Genomic DNA, 20,707 nt, shown 5'->3' on the forward strand with positions numbered 1-20,707 from the left:
TTTATTGGGAGAGAGCGAAATAAATAGAGGATTTTAGGTAGTATCGTCATTTTGATGGACATAATCCTTCCATATAATGACAGTTTATGTTTAGCCCACTTGGTCAATAATGTCTTAACCTGATTAAATATAACTTTATAATTTTCTCTGTATAGATTGTGCATATTTCTTGTAAGGTAAATACCTAAATATTTGATGGACGTTTTTGCCCAGGAGAAGGCAAAGTTGATCTCCAGAAGTTTTTTCGTGTGATTAGGTAGGTGGATATCTAGGGCCTCACATTTACTCTCGTTCACCTTGTACCCCGATAGTAGGCCAAATTTACCTATCTCGGAGTATATTACTGGAAGGGAAAGCAATGGTTTAGTGACTGCGAGGATGACATCATCCGCAAATAGCGATATTTTATATTCATTTCCACCTAGCTTAATTCCTGATATGTTGGGGTTGTCCCTAATTCTCTGGGCTAATGGTTCAATACATAATGCGAATAATAATGGAGACAGTGGGCAGCCCTGTCTAGTCCCATTTCTGATTGCTATTTGCTTCGATTGATACCCCGACAGTCTTATAAACGCATCTGGGGTAGAATACAACTTTTTTAACCCAGTGTAAAATGAACCCCTTATCCCTACCTTATTGAGGACTGCTAGCATATACTCCCAATTGATTCTGTCGAATGCCTTCTCCGCATCCAGGGAGAGGAACAGAGAAGGCATTCCTTTATTTGATGCCAGATTTATCAGGTCTATAATCTTTCTTACATTATCTGGAGCCTCTCTCTGAGCTATAAATCCAACCTGGTCAGTATTTATTAAATTTTTGATGGGGATAGCCAAACGGTTTGACAAAATTTTGGTGAATAGCTTAAGGTCCTGATTTATCAGCGAAATTGGCCTATAGTTTTGACAATATTGTTTACATTTCCCCGGTTTTGGAATTACTGTCACCCTCGCAGTCAACAAATCCTGTGGTATATCTATGCCTTGCATAATATTGTTAAAAATAGTTACTAGATGTGGTATCACAGAATTTTGAAGGTCCTTATAGAAGGAGCCTGGGAACCCGTCCGGGCCTGGGGCTTTATTTCTCTTTAATCCTTTAATAGCTAGGTGTACCTCCTGTGATGTGACAGGCGCATTGAGCAAATCAAGATCTTCTTGGGATATTTTTTTTAATGTGCTATTCTCCAGGAAATTATCTAATTCTTTTCGTTTATCTACGCCTAGCTTGGGTTGTGGCAAATTATAAAGTAAACTGTAATAATTGGCAAATTCATTAGCTATCTGTCGAGGGTCATTGGTCACTGATCCATCTGCTAGCTGTATTTGTGGAATGGTGGAGGCTCTGGTCATATCTTTTAATTTATTTGCTAATAATTTGTCAGGCTTATTTCCGTATGTATAGTATCTCGTATCAATTGCTTTGAATGAGGTAATCGCCTCTTTGTCAAGTAGCAGATTGAGTTCCTCACTCTTCTTTTTTAATGCTTTAGATGGGCCTCCCTTGGGATTTCTCAGTACCTGTTCTCGAATTGTGGAGATCTCCTTCCTCAATTGTTCTATTGTGTAATTATATTGTTTTTTAACTTTGGAAGATTCAGCTATAATCAGGCCCCTAATGGAGGCCTTCAGAGCACTCCATATTACATTTGGGTTGGATGTAGAGCCCCCATTTATTTTCATGAATTCGTTGATATGTTGCTCAATTTGGTGTTTAAAAACTTCATTTTGGAATACTTTGGGATGCAAGGTCCAGGACCTCACTCTACCTGGGTTTAACACTCCTTCTAAATCTATTCTCATCATGTCATGATCTGACCATACGCAACTACTAATAGTAGCCTGTGTAACTAGGGGTAATATGATTTGACTTATTAATATTAAGTCAATTCTAGAGCGTGTGCCATGTACCGACGAGTAATAGGTGTACTCTTGGGCTCCTCTATTTACTGCTCTCCAGCTGTCTAATAAATTGTGGTCTAGTAGTAAATCCCTTAAAATTTGCTGATCTGGGGTCTGTCGTCTGTGCTTTTGAGAGTCCGTCGATGTCCTGTCTAATTTATCATCTAGAGTCATATTAAAGTCGCCCCCCATGATTATTTTATATCTCTTCCAGGATAACAATAGCTTGCTTACTTTGGTAAAAAATGGCCCTTGGTGATCATTAGGGGCATAAATGTTCACTAACAGGATTGGTGTATTGTGTATCAAACCCCGCACTATGAGGTATCTCCCTTCCCTATCAGAGATTATTTCCTCCTCTTTAAAATTAAGGGAGGCATGTAAGAGTATGGAAACACCACATTTCTTCTTGTTATTGATAGCATGATATTTAGTGGGGAAGAGTTTATCCCAGTACTTAGGTGTCGTGGTGGAGGTAAAGTGAGTTTCCTGTATCATTACTATGTTAGCTTTTTGGGCCTTATACTCTAGAATGGCTTTCTTCCTCTTTATATTGGAATTAAGGCCTCTGGCATTATGTGAAATTACTCTAATCTGCATTTTTGATTTTTATTTCTAAGCTTAATGGTATTTGGGAAGCCTGTATACCTATAGTCTAATCGGACTGAAGTTGTGGAATCTTTGCATGATGTGAGGATACCTTCATATTTGGAGTCTATTAATAAACCTATTTTTCGTGACTGTAGTAACTTAACTTTTAAAACCAAACAATAAAGCATATAACAATTAAATATAACATTCAAACAGGGTGCCTTAAACTGCACCTGGGTAATTTTTGACCTTTTGGTCAGTGTTCAACTCTGGAGTAATCTTCTTATACATTTCTTACTTTCTATCATCTGATATTATATTGAGGGAGAAAATATATAGCAGCAAACGGGAAAACAATAGTAGATATAGACAAATAATAAATAAAGAAAAAACAATGGTTAGAGACTATACAGTTTATCATTACAACTCATAAACCCATGTCTCTTTCACATATACCTTACATTCAGTCCAGCAGTGGGAGGTAAAGTTCTTATTATTCTGATCCTTATCACCTTGGCTTGGAAGGATACCTTCCTCATGGAACAGGAGGATTCTCTTCGTTGTTGGAGTTCTGATCTTCGTTGGAGGATGTAGCTGGTTTTGATTTTTTTGCATTACTTTTTTTAGCGACTACAGACCACTCTCTCTGAGGTATTCTTCTCACTTTCTGCTGTGTGGCCTGCTTCATAGGTTCTTCCATCATTATTTCCAACTTGTTCAAAATTATCTGTCCTTCTTCCAGAGATGAGCAAGAATATAGGGTATTCTGGTGGGTGAAGATCAGCTTAAAGGGAAAGTTCCACCGGTACCTTAATTTCTCTCTGTTAAGCGCCTCCACAATCGGCTTCATTTCACGCCTCTTTCTCAATGTTATGGGGGATAAGTCAGTATAGATTTGGATGTTGTGACCTTCATATGTGATCGTTTTAGCTTGTCTTGCCGCTTGTAAGATCATTTCCTTGACATGAAAGTAATGTAGCTTAATTATAATGTCTCTGGCTTTGGATTGGGAGGGTCTGGTGAGGGCTCTGTGGATTCTATCAAATAGTAACATGTTGATTTCTGTATCTGGAATAAGTTGGTGAAATATCTCTGTGACATCCGCTTGGAGATTTTTGTAATCTTCTGGGAGATTCCTGATTCTCAAATTTGATCTTCTAGATCTGTTCTCTAGGTCTTCCACCTGTTCTTCAAGTTTTTTAATATATATAGCATGATCTAGCAGGGTGTGTTGAATTTGGGGGATTTCTTCCGTGATATCATCAATCTTGTTCTCTAGCTCTGTTGTCCTTCCTCCAATTTCTCTTATGTCCTTCTTGAGGTCATATATTGCTGTTTTCAATTCTTCATGGAAGAAGGCTTTAATCTGAGTTAACAGTTCGTTGTTTGGGATATCCTTTCCCACTTGGTTATCTTCCTCTGTTAGTTCTGCCTCAGGGGGTAGCTTTGTTGGAGAAGCTGCTTTATCTATGAGTTTAAGTTTAAGTTGCGACTTGGATAAGCAGTCCTTTACTGTTTGATTCCTGCTCTTCATCTTGAAAAGTGTCCCCCTTCAGCAGATATGTTACAAAATTCGTCAGAGAAGCAGATGAATTGAAAATGTTACACCTGTATTCTCCTTTGTTCACCTTGCCTCCCTTTCCTCTTTCAACAGCTTTATAAAAACATTAGTTTGCTGCTAGTTGGCATTATGTCAGCTTGTATCCTCAATGTCTCTTTAAGATCACTCCAGGTTGAATTTTAATATGTTTAGCCAAACATTGCACGCTTTAAATATCTCTCCAGAGTGTTGTTAATATTTCTTAGTGTCTCAGGGTCTGCCGTTCTAATGTCTACGTGACAGTGTTAACCACAGAAATTCTCGCTAAAAGTGTCCCAATCTCGCCTTGTTGAGGTGCAGAATTAGGCTAGTGAGAGGTGAGATGTTATCTGCTGTGGCTTTATTAGAACTACTTAGGTTGAGAACCCTGAATCTGATGCTAGTGACTTCTCATGCTCTCTGCCTATTCAGGCATACAGTCAGTTAGTCTGCAGCTTTTAATTGCTTTCTGCTTTATAATCCTCCCCCAGTGTCTCTCCCCTGCATTGCAAGGATGCTAAGGTTATAATACAAACTCACTATCTAGGCAAGGATTAATGATAAAATTGTATAGTGAGTAGATGTATATTACAATCCCAATAATGCTAGTGCATCCAAGATGGCGACTTTTCCCGCCACTCACCCTTATGTTGCTGATCCCTGTAGCAGATTTCAAAGCATATATGTAGTTTCCAGATGATGTTGTCACCTTCTTTTTTGCCTGATCTCCTCAGCCCTCACCTCCAGGCAAGGACTCCTGAGGCCTCCTCCACCTCCTCAATTATTATACCTTCCGGTAAGCTGCTCCACTTTAAATGATTATTTTCGGTCTGATAAAGCCAATCCTTGGGTCTACCTAGTATAAGCTGGCCGGTCGGATGGTAGGGATTTAAATTATATTGATTTCGGCCCCTTGCTGCACTTTATCCGGCCCGGGGTAGGCCGCATCCACGGCCTTTCCTAGTTTCGGCCTGGTACTGGAATTCGGATCTCTCGAAAATGGCTCCAAAAGCTCCGGAATTTGCCCTGCTGCCTCCTAGTAGTGTCCAGAGGCACACAGGACTTAAAGTATAAAGTTGGCAGTGCCAAAACAGCCTTAAAATTCTCTGTTTTGTGATCTCTGTCTGGAGCTCCAGCTAAAAGCTTCCTCTCAGTTTGCTGGCTAGCTCCGCCCCGACAAATGTCAAATATTTTTTATTAAATATATTTGGAGTTCAGCTAGTAGAGCTTGAATTGTCTCACAAACACTACAAATTTCCATTGATAAGGGCGGAGTAGTTCTGCCAAAGATTTTATTATGAAGCTGCAATGCTCTCACGTGTAGCGGCATATGGTCTGTGTCTTGACCCCACTAGGTGGAGAGAGCATCCTCTCTCCCAGCCTTTCTAACATTAGACAATCTGTTATGGATTCATAGCCATACAAGGGTTCTCCATTTACTCTCTAATCAAATTCTGAATGCAAGTTTAGACAGATTGAATCACCTCTGCAACTCTGATATATTAGCTCCCATCTGTCACCAGTTTATTCTATTAAAGGCCTGCTCTTTTGTCTCTTCTAAAATTCTATGGCTTCCTGAGGACTACTTGTTACGCTCCAGAAAGCCCTCTGGCACACAATGCAAAGTTGTAAACACCACTTACGTTCAACTATAAATGTTTGGTGGGATCTCCGACTTTCCAAAAGGCTGTGGAGCCCTGAGAGTGGAAGAGGGGCTTGAGGTACACAAAATAAACTATTCTTTGTGTGACATTATTTGAACTTTACCTTCAAATCCTCTACCAATGGCACTGGGTTTCATCACAATTATGTCACATATTCTCAGGGAGAAATGATAAATGTTGGTGATAGTGCGGCCTATTTGGTACTGCAGCTCACATTTGGTGGTATTAAAGGGACAGTCTACACCAGAATTGTTATTGTTTTAAAAGATAGATAATCCCTTTATTACCCATTTCCCAGTTTTGCATAACTAACACATTTATAATAATATACTTTTAACCTCTGTTATTATCTTGTATCTAAGCCTCTGCAAACTGCCCCTTTTTTCAGTTCTTTTGACAGACTTGCAGTCTAGCCAATCAGTGCCTGCTCCCAGATAACTTCTCGTGCATGAGCACAGTGTTATCTATATGAAATACGTGAACTAACACCCTCTAGTGGTGAAAAACTGTTAAAATGCAATATGAAAGAGGTGGGCTTCAAGATCTAAGAAATTAGCATATGAACCTCCTAGGTTAAGCTTTTAAATAAGAATACCAAGAGAACAAAGCTAAATTGGTGATAAAAGTAAATTGGAAAATTGTTTAAAATGACATGCTCTATCTGAATCATGAAAGTTTATTTTGGCCTAGACTGTCCCTTTAAACACACATCTGGCCACTATGGATATGAGTATTCTAAGTGTGCCACCTGTTTGCTCCAAAGATTTAATGATACACCTTTGGTAGTGCTATTTCATCATAAGCTGTGAGGGATAACGCCTTCTCTTAGATACTCATGTATTTAGTTGCTTTTTGCAATCAAATTAGCCTTTGCTTGTCATTGAAGATCTTGTACCCCTCCCTTACAACCCCCAGTGCTGAATTCGTTGAAATATCTTGAGAATATTTTGAGGATAGCTTGAAATGTGGAGGAGCATATATTCCCTGAATAACCTAGGTCTCTAAGCAGAGATATGGGACCTCTGAGATGCCAGTCATTGCTGTAAATAGATTTGGCCCTTGGTTTATTGTTTAATTGTGGCACTCCATCTATTTGTCTCTAGATACTCTATATGTTTTTTTCCCAACATGACTCCAGCTCATTGCATTATAAATAAAATATTGGGTTTCATGTCCCTTTAAGTATCTCAGAATATGCATAGAAAACGTGAAATGTGTTATCTGCTATCAGACCACTCTCCTACACCAGAGACCTGTGATATTGCATTATCATCCAAAATGCACAAAGCCAATTATTTAGAGATATGATTTAAAGGGACATAAAATGATTCAAATAGAACGTACAATTTTAAACAACTTTCCAATTTGCTTCTATTATCAAATTTTCTTCATTTTATCGTTATCCTTTGTTGAAAAGCAGGAAGGTAAGTTCAGGGGTGTGCATGTGGCCGCAGCACTATATGGCAGCAGTTTTGCAACAATGTTATATATTAGCAAGAGCACTAGATGGCTGCATTATTTCCTGTCATGTAGTGCTCCAGACATGTGCACGCTCCTATGTATATATCTCTTCAACAAAGAATAATATAAGAATGGAAATGGAAATTTGATAAAATAAGTAATTTGTAAAGTTGTTTAAAATTTAATTTTCTATCTGAATCATGAAATAAACATTTTGGGTTTCATGTCCCTTTTAGTAAAAATAAATCCCTAGGTGTTGCTTAAAATAGGACAGCGGTAACAGCCAGGGCATGTCAGTGGTCAGTCCTATTCTTAAAGGCACATGAAACACACATTTTTACTTTCACGATTTAGAAAGAGCAATTTTAAACATCTTTCAAATTTACTTCTATTATCTAATTTGCTTCATTCTCTTGATATCCTTTGTTGAAAAACTTTCCTAAATAGGCTCAGATAGCTGCTGATTTGTGGCTGCACATAGATGCCAAGTGTGATTGGCTCACCCATGTGCATTGCTATTTCTTCAACAAAGGATATCTAAAGAATGAAGCAAATTGATAATAGAAGTAAATTGGAATGTTGTTTAAAATTGTATTTCCTATTTGAATCATGAAAAGAAAAATGTAGGGTTCATGTACCTTTAAGTAAATAAATATTCAGGTGTAGACAGCATCTCAAAGTCTTTGCAATAAAAGGATTATATTCACTTTAAATCCAGTTAGTGCAGATTTTTTTGGAATTGCTTTTGTTACATTTATTTGTGAGAGTGAACCTGCTATATCTGTTATATATATGCAAGCATTATAATATAACTTATTAAGTTATAAAAAGAGTTATGCCATAAAAGCTTTGTAAATAAACAGCTACAGGATTCCTGTGATTACAGATTCTCATGTACCATGAAGTTTACCTATGTCCTAAACACTCATTACTAAGTACTGTACATTCTCCATTCTATACTATCACTATGTACATACACTAAATATGTATTCTATGTACTGCACTATCATTCTATAAAATGCGTGTCACATCAAGAGTAAAGAAATATATATGCTGTTTTTTCCCCCCACTTTGCACACTCATTGGGTATTTTTTTTATTCCAGATAGTATGATAATTAAGTAATAAAGTAAACCGTGTATTAACCAAACATTATATCATATGTAAATTAAGATCACACTTGAGACTTCTTAAACGATCATAAGATTTAGGGATTAAAGGAACATCAACCTATTCCAAAAAAAAAATAGTGTTTTAAATCCCCAATATCAGTTCTATAGCAGCCCTCAAAACCCAAAGGTGCCAGCTGCACTGAATTTACAAGGATCGTACTTTTTAAATGCTATGTGGTAAAGGAGATAGAGGTAAATACAATAAATATAGAAATAGGTTCCAGCGCACTTGATATTTAGCTTTGTGGTCAAATTTTTGCAACACTAAATTGTATGACCTTGAAGTGCCCCTGAATTCAGCCTTATCTAAGCTTCCTGGTATAACTCATAGACCACTGTAAACCCCGTAACCATGTTTATCTACAGATGTTGCATTGGCTCAAGAGGAACTGGAACTTTGCAAGACATATTTATTATGCATTTTGCTGGAATGCCCAGTGTGTCTGGGTGGTTTTCTGGAGTTTTGTAAAAAAGTGTGCAGAGAGACAAAGGAATTTAGGAAGATAGAGTGCATGCTCATAGGTCATAGGAAAGAGCAGAGACTTGAGACAGTGCAAGGTACTAGAACACTGTAATTAAATCCAAAACAAGATCACTTAGCAAATTAAGTTGTGGATTTTTTATTAACTGCAGGGGGGGGGGTATGTAGGGCTAAAGGATGTAGAAAATAGCAGCTGCAAAATGGTTTGACATAAGGATCCACTCAGATTATGTAACATCTTAGGCAACATTTGCTGTCCATTTCCAACAGGAATTTTATTTTTATGCTTACTCATAGTGCGTATCAGCAATTAAGCACTGCATTGCAGAAATCAGGCCTCCCTAACAGGCCACATTTTGAGGATATCTGAACTGGAGCACTGGTGAAATAATCAGCTGATTAGTAAATGGTTATTTTATCTGCTCTCATCCAAGGTAATCCTGAAAACCTGGCCTGATGGGGAGGCTTGAGGAGAGGTTTGAAAACCAGTGCTCTGGAGTGAGTAGAATAATGACACTTTCATTAGTTTTTTTGTCTTTTTTAACAGTAAACGAAGACAAAATACATACCTATTCCTTAAGGAAACATGTTATGAAGTGTTGAGTTGAATGGCCACTGCAAAATGTGATTGCCCTTTATTTATGCACCTGGCAGAACTTTGGCCTGTGTGCAGCATTTCATTAGGGTGCTCACAAAAACATTTTTAACTTGTTTTAATGTGACCCATATAACTTGAATAATAATAAATATTCCTCACATCAATTAATAAATAATAACAAATGTCACACACATTAAATACTAACAAATAGGCCTCATATAAATGAATAAATAATAATCATGCTTGATATAAATAAAGGGCCAATATAGTACACTCAGCAGCACTAGTAGCAGAGCTGGGTAACACGACTAGCGCTGATGATTAGGTCACTGGCCTTTTCCACTCAGGGCCAGCAGTTCTCTGCAGCTACGAGAAGTATTAATGTTCTGGGGCTAAACACATAGATTTGTTGGGTCTATAGTGATAAAATGATGTGCTTTACCAAATAAGGGCATGTCATTTTTTCACTATAATACTTTGGCCAATATAAATGTAATTTATTTTTATAATAAATGTACCTAAAAAGGAAAATAAACTACTTATACACAGTATTATAAAACTTCCCACACTTGGTTCTGTTTTTGTTGCTGTGAGACAAAGGAAGACATAGATGGTGCCTTCCTTTGCAGATAAATCATAAGTAGGAAACAGGAAGTTCTTGTGGGATAATCTACATCAACCTGCCACTCACCCATTCAAGTTTGCCCAAGAACTGACCTATGATGTTGACCCCCTTCATAGAGCTAGACATGACAGAGTTAAAGGGACATAAAACCCAACCTTTTTCTTTCCTGATTCAGACAAATTTCTTTTGTGATTTAGACAGATAATACAATTTCCATTTTACTTCTATTATCCAATTTGCTTTGCTAAATTGGTATCCTTTGTTCAAAAGCAGGGAGGTAAGGTCAGTAGCGTGCGTGTCTGCAGCACTATATAGCAGCAGTTTTGCAAGAGCACTTTTTTTTCTGCCACATAGTGCTCCAGACAAGTGCATGCTACCTACCTAGGTATCTTTTCAACAAAGAACACCATAAAAACAAAGCTAATTTGATACTAGAAGGAAATTTGAAACTTTTTAAAACGTATATATGCTCTGTCTGGATCAGAAAAGAAAAATGTTATGTTTCATATCCCTTTATCTGTATACAGAGCCATATTCTGTTTTAACATTTGTTTAAGATTATAAACTTACTTAGTGCTCCATCTTCTTTTTACCTTCATACACTGACTTTCTAGTTATCCAAGTTATTTAAATCCTCTCTCTGAATGTAATAAATAATAATGCATAACAATATAGAATAGTTTTAATGTGTTTATTTGAATTGGTTGTATGCTTTATTCAGCAATGTTTTGCACATATAAATCCAGGTTGCCATTTTGTTTTCTGTAAAGCAGCAGTCCCTTTAAGTATATGCTACAAAATAAAGGTCTTCTGCAAACCTGTCCCATTATCAGTCCGATCCTATATTGGGTGTGTTCTAAAACAAATAAAATGATGTCACAGAGAATATGTTCAGGTCACATATGAATACAACTTTACTTGAATTAGATTTTGCTTAAATTGAAATATCTGAATAGCAGACAATAGTTATTAAAGTGAATGTAAACTTTCATGAATTAGTGCCCGGTTTTTAGAAAAAAACTTTAAAAACAGGGGCACTTTCAGTCATGAAAGTTTACGTTGCAGCATATTTTTAAAAATACTTACCTTTCTCTTGAGCAAAGCCGATTGCCGATCCCCCGCCCGCAGTTCCTCTGTACTTACGTCACCAATGACAAAACCGGCTTCCTCCAATCATGGCTCCCCCTCCCCAGAGCGTCTATCTCGTGAGGCCACACCGTGATTGGAGGAAGCCGGTTTCCTCGTTGCTGTGTAAGTACCGCAGCAAGCGGGGGATAGGCGATCCGGCTTTGCTCAAGAGAAAGGTAAGTATTTGTAAAACTACGCTGTAATGTAAAGTTTCATGAATGAAAGTGCCCCTGTTTTTAAAAAGCGGGTACTAATATATGACAATTTACATTCACTTTAAGAGATACTATACAGAATGGGAAATTACTAAATAAAATGTGATATTAAAAAAAACAATTTGTGTTTAATATACATTTTTTTCCCATTGTATCCTTACAGGGGATTTCTAATGTAAAAATACATGTTTTACTACTTTAGAGCAAGTACATTTTGTACTTCTTACTCAAGCTTTTTATGCATTTAACACATGCAAAGGGTTTAAACACATAGGTAAAGTTGCAAGTTAAAAGCATTGCAGCTCCCAAACAGAAAACAGCAGATGATTGGTGGTTACATGCTTCTGTCACTTTTGATTAGCTGATTTACTGTTTCCAGCTTGGAAAACACAAGCAGGACATTACCTATGATTTGAACTCTTTAGATTGAGCTAGAGTCAGTAATGCATAAATTACATGCTCTAACGACTCAAAGCATATCAGAATGCAAGTTTAAAGGGACACTGTACCCAAAAATTTTCTTTCGTGATTAAGATTGAGCATGAAATTTTAAGCAGCTTTCTAATTTACTCCTATTATCAAATTTTCTTAATTCTCTTGGTATCTTTATTTGAAATGCAAGAATGTAAGTTTAGATGCCGGCCCATTTTTGGTGAACAACCTGGGTTGTCCTTGCTGATTGGTGGATAAATTCATCCACCAATAAAAAAGTGCTGTCCAGAGTACTGAAACCAAAAAAAAAGCTTAGATGCCTTCTTTTTCAAATAATGATAGCAAGAGAACGAAGAAAAATTGATAATAGGAGTAAATTAGAAAGTTGCTTAAAATTGCATGCTCTTTCTGAATTACAAAAGAAAAAAAATGGGTTCAGTGTCCCTTTAAGAGACCCTTTCTTTAAAAGTCTGATCTTGAATTGTAAAATGAATGGTTAAAGGTGGAGAGTAATTCTAATACACTGAACTCTCTTTCTATTAATTGCATTTTCAGTCTGTGTTTTTAAATGGGACTGCTACTTTAACTGGCAAATATTTTTACAAAGTCAGTGGCAGACATCCTTGCTGTTCCAAATGGCTCCTTTCCACCTCCCTCCGTCAGTTTTCTAGAAGCACTGTATAGTATTGGACACCTTATTTGTGATTCCTGCAAAGCAGCGCTCAACTGAAAAACACAACCCTGCAATTATTTGGGTCTGTATCTTTTTCACAGTGGTAACCAATTTCACAGTTACGGTGAGCTGTGAAAATATCCCCTTTTCAGGAGCCACAATGAAACCTTTCAATTATTTGAGCTTCTTGATTTCTTGCTGGTTAAGCAGAGCTGCTTAAAGCTGAGCTTTGCCTATGAAAGGGATAAAAACACGTAACTCTGGTTACTGCACGGCAGCCACACTATAATATCACAATGTTGTCCAGAGATCCACATGATAAGTCACAGAATTCTCCAAAGCAGATGTGGTCATAATAATGGAGCACTCACAAGCAAGAAACTTTTTTTTTTTATATCATATTTTCAGCTCAAAACTCAAATATGTAAGAATAATAATTTCTCTCTTACCCGGAGTTCTTTAGCATCTAATGGGAAAAATTAACTCTTATGTCTATTGACTATGAGCTAAGAGTCTAGAATTTTACAACCTCATGTAGCTAACATACATACAAATTGGTTTATTATTATCAAGTTGTACAGTCAAATTCTAAACACTGCAAGAAATATATTTATATTCTTAATTTGCAGCCTAAGGTTTCCATACTGCATAATCAACTGTAGGTTATAGCGATGACATCAGTGAATTCCTGATGAACTTGTTATACTCTATTCAGTGGTTGCTCCAATTTTGAAGTGGAGTCCGCAATGGAGGCACCTTATCTGCTGTGGTGCTTCTTCACGCTGCTACAGCAGCAAGCAAGTCAAATGTATAAGCGCATATTTATGGTGGTAAATATAAAGACCCCATATCCATACTCTTTATACACCACGTGACAAAAACAGCCACAAATACAATGACAGAACAGCACAAGGTGAGGGTAGAAGCTATATTTCTTCGGTAAAAATCTTCAACAACACAGTCTGTTCTATTCAAGAATAGGCTGAAGCACAGCAACATTTGGGGTAGACCTGCAATCAGATCTATGCAATGGTCACTAACATTTATCCGTGGTCATTGTGAAATGTTATCTTTGTAGATTCTGGTTCAAAGTTTTTCAAAGTTCCATTTCATATCTCCATTGCTAAAAAATGTATTGTCAGATGCCTAATGAGAAGTGGACATACAATTCCTGTTGAATTTGATGTATTTTTCTGCAAGTGTTAAAGAGGAGCATTTAATTTCTGGACAACCTCCTATTCCTTACACCAAGTTATAAAAAAAACCTCTTGTGCTCCCAAGTCCATTTGCATCTGTACATTCCTCTGGCAAAGCGGATGGGTATGCTGTGCTTTGTTACTCTGCAGAGCTCTTCACTTCAGACAGAGTACAGACAATAGGGCACTACAAGTTGTTAATGTACTGATGGGCGGGTTGGTTGAGTAGAAGGGTATAAAGTAGCACAAGTGGGGCAGTGGAAGGCCAATGAGAGGACTCAGGTTTTGTTCTCGTCATAGATATCAAGCGAAGGTTCTATAGTGGACAATTCGGTCTCATATCCCAGACTCCGTGGGGATAGTGAGTTACGATGGAAGAAGAGACTACCTGGAAAAAAAGTGATAAAACAGACCATTAGTCTAAAAGATTCTCTAAAGAGAAAAATGGATAAAAGTGACAAAAGCCAGAGAAAACCTTTTGTGACCTATAACTGGTGTGGCAAACATTGGCATGCAAAAAAATTAGTTGAAATGCACCATGGAGTATTTACCCTGGACTACCTAGCAAGTTTATATTACCCAAAGGATTTTTTTTCTTGCAGATACAGATTATCAACCATTTGAGTACACTCATAAAGGTTTGCCTCTCTGACCTGCATAAAAATTGTGAATTATCATTGCATTAACATCATTATCAAAAGATACGTTATCATGAATAAACAATGCAATACATCTAACAAATTGTTATCGTTTAGCATGTTAAAGGGACAGTCAAGTCAAAATTAAACTTTCATGATTCAGATAGGGCATACAATTTTAAACAACTTTCCAATTTACTTTTATCATCAAATTTGCTTTGTTCTCATTGTATTTGTTGAAAGCTAAACCTAGGTAGGTTCATATTTTAATTTCTAAGCCGTTGAAGGCCACTTCTTATCTCAGTACATTTTTAGTTTTTCACAGCTAGAGACTGCTAGTTCATGTGTATCATATAGATAACAGTATGCTCAGCCCCATAAAGTTATTTATGGGTCAGCACTGAATGGTCAAAATCACTGAGATACAGGGACAATCTGCAGAGGCTTATATACAAGGTAATTACAGAGGTAAAAAGTGTGTTAATATCACAGTGTTGTTTATGCAAAATTGGGGAATGCGTAATAAAGGGATTATCCCTTTAACATAGAAACATTATTCCTTAACTTGGGTTACCAACCCTAGAATTAAAAAAAAACCTATAATAACACTATAACTTACCCCTTAGGTTGTACAAAAATACTGTATATTAAAAAAAAAAAAAAGATAAATTAGAAATAAATATAAATCTATATTTAAATATTTCTCTTACATTTTACTGTTCAATTTGAACATTTCAATGAAAGACATTGCTTCTTATATTAGTAGACACTATAGTTGAATGAAACAAGCAAATTTTAGGGTATATAGAAAAATTAATTAACAAATAATTTTAGTGCACAATACATGATGAAGAGTAAAAGGGACAGTGCACTGCGATTTTTTCTCCCCTTAATGTATTTCCAGTTATCAATTTTTATTTATTGAAGTATAATATATTACATTTCAACACTGCAGCAATGAGTACATAAAAACTATCACCTAGATTACGAGTTTTGCGTTAGAGTCTGTGCGGTGCTAACGAGCAGTTTTCTCTTACCGCTCACTTACCTACAGCGCTGGTATTACAGGTTTTTACAAACACAGCGTTAAAAGGCAAGAAGTGAGCGTGGAGCAAAATTTTGCTCATTACCGCACTCCAATACCAGCGCTGCTTAAGTCAGCGGTGAGCTGGTGTAACGTACTTGTGCACGATTTCCTCATAGGAATCAACGGGGAGAGCCGGCTGAAAAAAAGTCTAACACCTGCAAAAAAGCAGCGTAAAACTCAGTAACGCAGCCCCATTGATTCATATGGGGAAACACATTTTATGTCTACACCTAACATGAACCCCGAGTCTAAACACCCCTAATCTTACACTTATTAACCACTAATCTGCAGCCCCCGACATCACCAACACCTATATTATACTTATTAACCCCTAATCTGCCGCTCCGGACACCGCCGCCATCTACATTATATTTATTAACCCCTAATCTGCTGCCCCCAACAGGTATTTTACAGGTAAATTTGTATTTATTTTAGCTAGGTAGTTATTAAATAGTTAATAACTATTTAATAACAATTCTACCTAGTTAAAATAAATACAAACTTGAATGTAAAATAAAAATAAATCCTAACCTAGATACAATGTAACTATTAGTTATATTGTAGCTATCTTAGGGTTTATTTTACAGGTAAGTATTTAGTTTTGAATAGGAATAGGAATGATTTAGTTAATGATAGGAATATTTATTTAGATTTATTTAAATTATATTTAAATTAGTGGGCGTTAGGTTTAGGGTTAGACTTAGGTTTAGGGGTTAATAACTTTAATATAGTGGCGGCAACGTTGGGGGCGGCAGATTAGGGGTTAATAAATGTAGGTAGGTGGCGGCAATGTTAGGGACGGCAGATTAGGGGTTAATAATATTTAACTAACGTTTGCAAGGCGGGAGTGCGGCGGTTTAGGAGTTAATATGTTTATTATAGTGGCGGCGACGTTGGGTGCGGCAAATTAGGGGTTAATAAGTGTAGATTGGGGGCGGCAGATTAGGGGTTAATAAATATAATGTAGGTGGCGGCGGGTGTCCGGAGTGGCAGATTAGGGGTTAAAAAATTTATTTTAGTATTTGCAATGCGGGAGGGCCTCGGTTTAGGGGTTAATAGGTAGTTTATGGGTGTTAGTGTACTTTTTAGCACTTTAGTTATGAGTTTTATGCTACGGCGTTGTACCATAAAACTCTTAACTACTGACTGTTAAATGCGTTAGGGATCTTGACAGGGTAGGGTGTACCGCTCATTTTTGGCCTCCCAGGACAGACTCGTAATACTGGCGCTATGGAAGTCCCATAGAAAGAAGACTTTACAAAGTTTATGTAAGTCGTTTTGCGGTAAGGCCAAAGAAGTGTGTGGTACACCTATACCTGCAAGACTCGTAATACCAGCGGGCGTAAAAAACCCTGCTTTTTTACCCTAACGCACAACTCGTAATCTAGCCGTTTGTAAACAAGACCCAGCAGAAGAAATTACTCTCCTAGTGGGGGTCAGAGAGATAGTAACCAGATTCATTTTCATTTGTTATCTCAGAGATAAGTAAGCCCTTGTGTTTATATAGAGTGTCGGTTTAAGTTAAAGGGATAGCAAAGACCTTGAGATTTTTAAATAAAATATTTAGTTATGTATAATGAAAATGCTTTGAATGATATTTTCATTATTTATTTTACCCCCTTTTTATGTAATTTAGCTCTAACAATTGATCAATTTCTACTTCTCTAAATATGAAAAGAACCATGTAGACTTCTCAAGGCTAACCCAACTACATATCTTTCATTAAATGGCTTTAACTGATGGCAACTGCAAAACAGAGCACTTTGTATTAACTTCATGACAGTTGTTCCCATATTGGCTACTCCAAATAAGATAAATAGCGGGTGGAGTTTGGCTAATATGTTATTTTATAGCAATAGGACAGAAATGTCTTGTAATTACAAGCTGTTTACTGTCGCTTTTTTTGCTTTATATTTGTACTGATCACACACAAAAACATCATTTTCTTACACTCTGCAGGATTTAACAACGTTGCCTACAACTAAATCAGCCAGGCTTATAGGTGTTACAGCGTTTGCATTTACTTTAATTTGCTATTGACAACTTTGCCACAAAAACCAATATTTCTCTTTTCATGTTATAAATCTCACGCAAAAGGTTCTATAAATAGTTGGCAAACATGGAGAGAAGAAGAAGAGGAAACATAGTCTCACAAAGGAAAGATAAACAGAGCGGACTGCGAGATGAGTGAGTGGATATTAGGTATAGAAACAGTGAGTTAAACAGAAGGAAAGACCTGGACAGATGAAGGAAAAATTAGAGGGGAAAAGGACGGATGGGGGAAGGAGAAAAAATATACAAGGGGCAGAAATAAATAGGAAAGGGAAGAGAATGTTATGGATTAAACGGTAGACACAGGAAAATGTGAACAGGGAAAGATGTAAAAATAAGAATACAAAATGGAATATGGAAATGGGTAAAGTTAGGGACAATATGAAGAAAGCCACTGAATAGCGATACAGACAGAGCTGGAATTCAAGTTGAGAGTCTTCAAGTTCACTTATAAAGAGAGAACATTAATTTTATGCTTCCCAGCTGCCTTCCAATTTTGTATATTTTAAAATACATGAACGCATCCAAATTATCACTTTTTAAACCCTTTAATTGGATCTCAGGGTGCATTATTCATCAAGTAAGGTGAATTACTTATAAATGCATTGGAATTCAATAGCTGCTGCAGAGATATGCAAAAAAAACTTGCTGTAGTTAAGTTGACTGGCAATGTGGCCACCCTATGCTGTGATTTATGAAGGATCTATTTCTTAACAGGTGAAAACGTTGATATCTGGTTGGAACAGTGGACTCACGGATAGGCTGGGGACCATCAGATATTTATATAAATACAGAATCAGTTATTAAAGATTTTTGTTTTATTTTTTTAGCAGAGAAAATAATTACTTTTATAACCTTTTAAAGGGACATTAAATTGCTGAGCACAACTACAGTTTCAGGGTTACTATTCACTGGGCTATTGTTTTGTTTTCATACTTTATTTATTGAGGATTTTAGTAATAACAACATATATGACATGGTCTAACACATACATAACAGATATACATGTTGAATACAGACCAGAGTAGTAAAGTATAATTAACAATAAAGTGAGTACAGTACAGTGCAAAATCTGGCACTATAAGTTACTAGTCAGTAATTTGTTTCCCTTGCGTATATGTATAGTTGTTAAGCTCTGTATTTCAGTTAGACAAAGAAAAGGATAGCGGTTTGTTGGACAAAATGTACATACCAAAAGACTAGTGTTAACAACATGTAACCTGTACATATATAAAAACATGATATAGCAACGTTCATAGCAGAATAACATATATATCTAGTAAAATACCAAACTAGTGATGCTTAGGCCAACATTACTGAAACCTCCCTTTTTATAATTATAAGAACCTCCTGAGGTAATAATAGGCAACTCTTGGACCCAAGGGCTATAGTATAATTCAATGGAGGTAAAATAATTTGCTATATAGACACTCATGGGCTTGATGAAGTGACATATATAGCACATATAAAGAGATATATAACAATGAAATAGGTAAATACTATTCTAATGGTGTGAACGGTCATAACCCTTTAAGCAGTAGGTACTTTAAAAGGTTATAACAATAAAATATTTGACTATAAAGAGTTAGAAATTATTATTAATCCATGGAGCTGTGAAGCATGTTTTTTGGTAAAGAGACTCCATTTCATATTGTAATGAGTCATAAATATCAACACAAAGTATAGTGTGGTTAGGGCAATAGGGTACTTCAACTTTAACATTAAGCTGATGAGTATGCACACAACCACTATAGTAGTTATGTCTAAAGGCAAGTTAATTTCCTGAGGTCAGGATATTCCCAGTGTCCTGGGGAAAATATATATTGAGAGATACGGCTAGAATAGTTGGGAGTAGCATAGTACTAGTAAACTGCTAATAAAGGACTGCTAACGACCCTTGGTAATGTTATAAAAGGCATGTTGCATATCAGGATTTTATGAAGTTAATTCCTGTTTAAAGCTGGGTTTACGATCCCCACTAGTCTTGGCCACTGACAGGGGGGTTGCCCTAAACATGCGTGGAATTATTAATTTTAATAAGATGAGGAATGTAGAATCATCTTAATTACTCTCAAGAGACCACATGCGTAATTTGGCTCATATCCCAAAACATTGTATGTTGAAGTATAGGTCAAGAAGCATAGGTCAAGATGCTGTTATACCCGGATCACAGGGGGGGGGGGTTAGATTACTCAGTATAATCTGTTCAAATTACTCAGTATAATCTGTAATTTAAGTATATGTCACTCTCAACCCTGGATGAGGCTTCAGTCAGACGATATGCAGCAGATATATAAGCCTGACTCTTCAGCCTCTAAAATAAGCGACCATCATGGCCGCCATCCAGAAGCATCCCCAGTTGTTAAATAGTTTTGACTACTGTTGTATATACTATGAGAAACAACTAAAATTTCAAAAATTTACAGACAAATCTGTTTCTTCATGTTGGATGTGGCGATACAGTATTTAGGCACTAGTGGAATGTACTGTCTTGTGACTTCTTGCAGAACATATCATCTACCCAAAAGTCTTCAGGGTGCCACCCCTCCTATACATAACCCAACTCTTCCTGCTGGCTATAGTTCTCATATAGCTGGACCCATTACATAAGTAAAAGGTAAAGATGATGCCTGAGTCGTAGATATAGAAATAGTAGATTGAAGAACCTCAAAAGACATAAAACATACAGAATGTCTAGGGCAAATAAAAGTGAAAAGAAGAACCTAACACCCAACTCACATGCAAACCCGATCGCATATTCTCAATTGCGGTAAACTGACATGAAAATATGGATATTTCACATTACAATGTTCTTGACATAAAATATGTTCTATTTATTCATAGGTACATATTTCTACATATATCTGATGATATTTTGGTACAATATATATCTATACATATATATATATATATATATATATATATACACACATATACACAGGATTATAAATAGGTATAGATATATATAGGAATGTGCAGAACATTGGATTGTGAAATATTTAAAAAGGAATATTATATTGCATAAATATGCTTTTACATGTTTTCATCTTCTTTAAGGGACAGTCAAGTCCAAAATAAACTTTCATGATAGGGCATGTATATTTTAAGCAACTTTCTGTCAGGGTGCCAGGAATCAGACTGAGATGAGAAATGCAAAAATAATTACACCTTTATTAATAGCAACAAATAATAAAAAGTCCACAAGTCAAATA

General features: G+C 36.5%; 1 protein-coding gene across 1 annotated transcript in view; it reads right to left on the minus strand.

The window, feature by feature from the left end:
• Positions 1-10,751: 10,751 nt before the first annotated feature.
• Positions 10,752-20,707, minus strand: part of RNF130 (ring finger protein 130) — a 625,517-nt gene continuing 615,561 nt past the window's right edge. Inside the window, exon 8 of the mRNA XM_053718646.1 lies at positions 10,752-14,106. Coding sequence (XP_053574621.1) covers positions 13,997-14,106 — 110 coding nt within the window. The 3' untranslated portion in view covers positions 10,752-13,996. The remainder of the gene's footprint in view (positions 14,107-20,707) is intronic.

This window comes from Bombina bombina, chromosome 6 (genome assembly GCF_027579735.1).
Source record: "Bombina bombina isolate aBomBom1 chromosome 6, aBomBom1.pri, whole genome shotgun sequence".
NCBI lineage: Eukaryota > Metazoa > Chordata > Amphibia > Anura > Bombinatoridae > Bombina > Bombina bombina.